The sequence below is a fragment of the Monoraphidium neglectum genome (genome assembly GCF_000611645.1).
Source record: "Monoraphidium neglectum strain SAG 48.87 unplaced genomic scaffold scaffold04796, whole genome shotgun sequence".
Classification (NCBI taxonomy): Eukaryota; Viridiplantae; Chlorophyta; class Chlorophyceae; order Sphaeropleales; family Selenastraceae; genus Monoraphidium; species Monoraphidium neglectum.
In genome coordinates, this window is record NW_014008833.1 from 1 (window position 1) to 2,956 (window position 2,956).

Sequence of the window (2,956 nt, forward strand, 5' to 3'; positions counted from 1 at the left end):
CCGGCCCCCCAGGCTGGCCAAGACCCTCAGGGCGATGTTTGAGGCTCTGGACTTCACATTCACAGACCTGGCTGCCTCCATTATCCTGGTCGGCGTCATGCACCGCAGCCGCGCGCGCGCCGCCGGCCACTGGGGCTTTGGGCGCGTCGGGACGCACCAGGCGCTGTATCGGTCAGACAGCGAGCCCGCGCCCCCGCGCCCAAAGTCGGCGCCCCCGGCCGACGAGGCGGCGGCGGCGGCGCCCGCGGGGCTGAGCCCGGGCGCGAGCATGGATTTGGCTTGGGCCGGCGCGAGCACGTGCGGCAGCGCGCGCGGCAGCGCGGGCGGTGCCGACGACGGCGGCGGCCGGCGGCGCCGCGGCAGCGGGTGGCTGGGCGAGGCGGCGGAGCGGGGCCCGTCGCGGCTGGCGGGCGCACGGCACACGGGCGGCGGCGCGTGGGTGAGCTGCAGCGGGAGCGCGTGCTCTGCCGCCACAGGCAACGGCGGCGGCGGCGGCGGCGGCGGCGGCGGCGGCGGCGTGGGGGAGCAGACTGGCGGCGTGGGTGCGTGGGATGAGGACGGGGAGGGAGACGCGCTGCTGGACGTGCTGAAGGATGCAGAGTATTGGCATAGATACGCGACGGCGATCTATGGGTGGCCCATGTTTCTGTGGTTCCGAAAGTACAGGTGGGGTGATGGAGCGGTTGCATCGTGCGAGGGTGGTTTTGTGTGTATGTGTCCCTTGTGTATTGGTGTGCTTGTGAGGGCAGGTGTGAGTGAAACGGTGCTTGTTTGCGCACACGTGTGTGTACTGATGTGTAGTGGTGTCGATAGAGTGTGTGAAAGCGGGTTCGTCACCATGCCCGCCTCTTTTGCCGGCAAGGGGGCTGGCATATTTGCACAGATTGGGTCTCGAAGCGCGTGTGCTCCACAGGCAGAGCGGGGGCAGGGCTTTGAACAAGCGCCCCCCAGGGAGCGGAACCAGGCCCGACCCCACGCCCGACAAGGTCGAACCCCCTTTGCACCATCCCCGCCCCCCACAGGGCCGTCTGCTGCTGCGGCCTCCTGCGGGCCCGCCAGTGGCCCTGGCAGCGCCGCGGCTGGTGGGTGTGGCGCGGACGGCGGCGGCGCGGCGCGACGGCGGGGGCGGCGGCAGCGGCAGCGGCGGGGGTTGCGCCGTCGTCGCGCACGGCTTCGAACGACAGCGCATGCGCGGAGCTTGTGTTTGCGGGAGAGGACCCGGAAATCGGCGCCGCAAAGGCGCCAGCCGTGGCGGGACCCGCAGTCACTGCGCCGGCAGCAGCTGTCGAGGCGCCTGCGAGCGCGGGTGCGGCGAGCGCGGAGGCGGCGGCGGAGGCCGTGGCCGCGGCCGGCTGCTGCCTGGCGGGGTGCTGGGGGCGCGGCGCGGCGGCGGATGCGGCGGCGGCGGCGGCGGCACGGGCGTCGCCCCTGACTGTGTCTCAGTGGCTGACAGACAACGCGATCAAGCAGGTGCGAGCTCGCGGGGCCGCAGCCGAGGCAGGCGCCGCAGCCGCCCCTCCAGTGAAATGGCGGCTGCGTGGCAGCTTCCTGCAGCGTGCCGCCTGCACCTGAGCTTGCGAGCCGCCTGGAGTGCTGCGCTCACCCTCAAGATTTGTAGGCGCTCCTCGTCATTGAAGGGCCCCTGCGACCCCGGATCCTATCACGGCGACGCCACGCAGTCTCACATCACTGTCCCCCCTCACGGCGCATCTGTCTTTGCGGCCCCGTCCCCGCTGCGCCCGCAGACCGTGAAGATCGACGACTCTGACCTGCTGTACATCAACTATGAGAACTTTCTGGAGGGCCTTCTGCCATACATGGTGGCCCTCGACACGCGGGTGCGCGCGCTCGCACCCCTCCTGCTCGCGCCTCGTCAACATTATACCAACCCGGCCGCCCAGCGGGAATGCGCGCCTGCCTGTCCGGCTGCCTGCCCGCGGGGTCTCTGGTGGGCCCAGCAGCACCGCGATCGGCTGCACACGAGCCCGGCGACTCGCCCTTGGCTCGCCTCCCAACCTGCTTGCGCCCGCGCCTGCGCCGACGACTGCCGCCCCCTGCAGAGGAAGTGCGTTGTTTTGGCGGTGCGCGGCTCCCTGAGCGTCGAGGACTGTGTCACAGGTGCGCTGCGGGGGGCATCTGTTGGGGCCAGCGCCCTGAGTGCTGTGATGCAGGCGCACACCTCCTACATTTGGAAAGGAAAGCGAGTGCAGGCAGGACACGGCACCGCGACCGGCTTGAAAGCGAGCGCCAAGCGCGCGCCAAAAACCCGCGCCGCCGCGCCTGAAAAGCACACCACGCGCATGCGTCCTCGCATGCCTCGCATCCGGTGATACAGCCTCTGACCCTGCTGGGCGGCGGCTGGGGGTCAATCACCAATGTCAACGCTGAGCCGCGCCGTGCTGCACCGCGCTGCGCCTTGTGATCTGCAGACTTGCTATACGACCCGGCGCCTATTGAAGAGGACTGGGTCTTTCCATACGGCGTCGGCGGCACGCCCTCCGCCCCGACCCGCCCCGCGGCGGAGATGGCGCCCCCGGCCGCGCCCGAGGTCCCGCGCCGCCGCTGCCGCAGCGGCGGCGGCGCCCGCGCGGCGGATGGGGCGCCGTTGACGCCGGCGGCGGGCCTGCTGCCGGCCGGGTCCGCGGGGCCGTTCGCTACGCCAGAGGCTGCGGCTGCTGTGCTGTTGACAGAGGGGCGGCGAGCCCCGCCTGCCGCGCAGGGCGCGACAGTCCTGCGCCCGACAGCCTCTGCCGGCGCGCTGCCGCCGCGCAGCGGCGCGCGCGCGGCGGCGCTGGGGCAGCCGCGGCTGAGCGTCGCGCAGCTGGCGCCGCGGCCCGCCGCGAGCATAGGCGGCGGCGCCGGCGGCCTGCGGCAGCAGGGCAGCGTGAATGCGCGCATCAGTTTTGGCGACCGCAATTTGGCGGGCGGCCGCATGCTGCGCCGCCACACCCCCGCC

At 72.4% G+C, this 2,956-nt stretch overlaps 1 protein-coding gene across 1 annotated transcript; it reads left to right on the top strand.

Moving 5' to 3' along the window:
- Nucleotides 1-34: 34 nt before the first annotated feature.
- On the top strand, nucleotides 35-2,422 carry MNEG_14825 (hypothetical protein; the record flags this gene model as incomplete). Its single annotated transcript, XM_014036703.1, has 5 exons — nucleotides 35-666; nucleotides 1,023-1,082; nucleotides 1,185-1,470; nucleotides 1,746-1,838; nucleotides 2,336-2,422. 5 exons carry the CDS (start codon nucleotides 35-37, stop codon nucleotides 2,420-2,422), a joined length of 1,158 nt encoding a protein of 385 aa, XP_013892157.1.
- Between the last annotated feature and the right edge of the window lie 534 nt (nucleotides 2,423-2,956).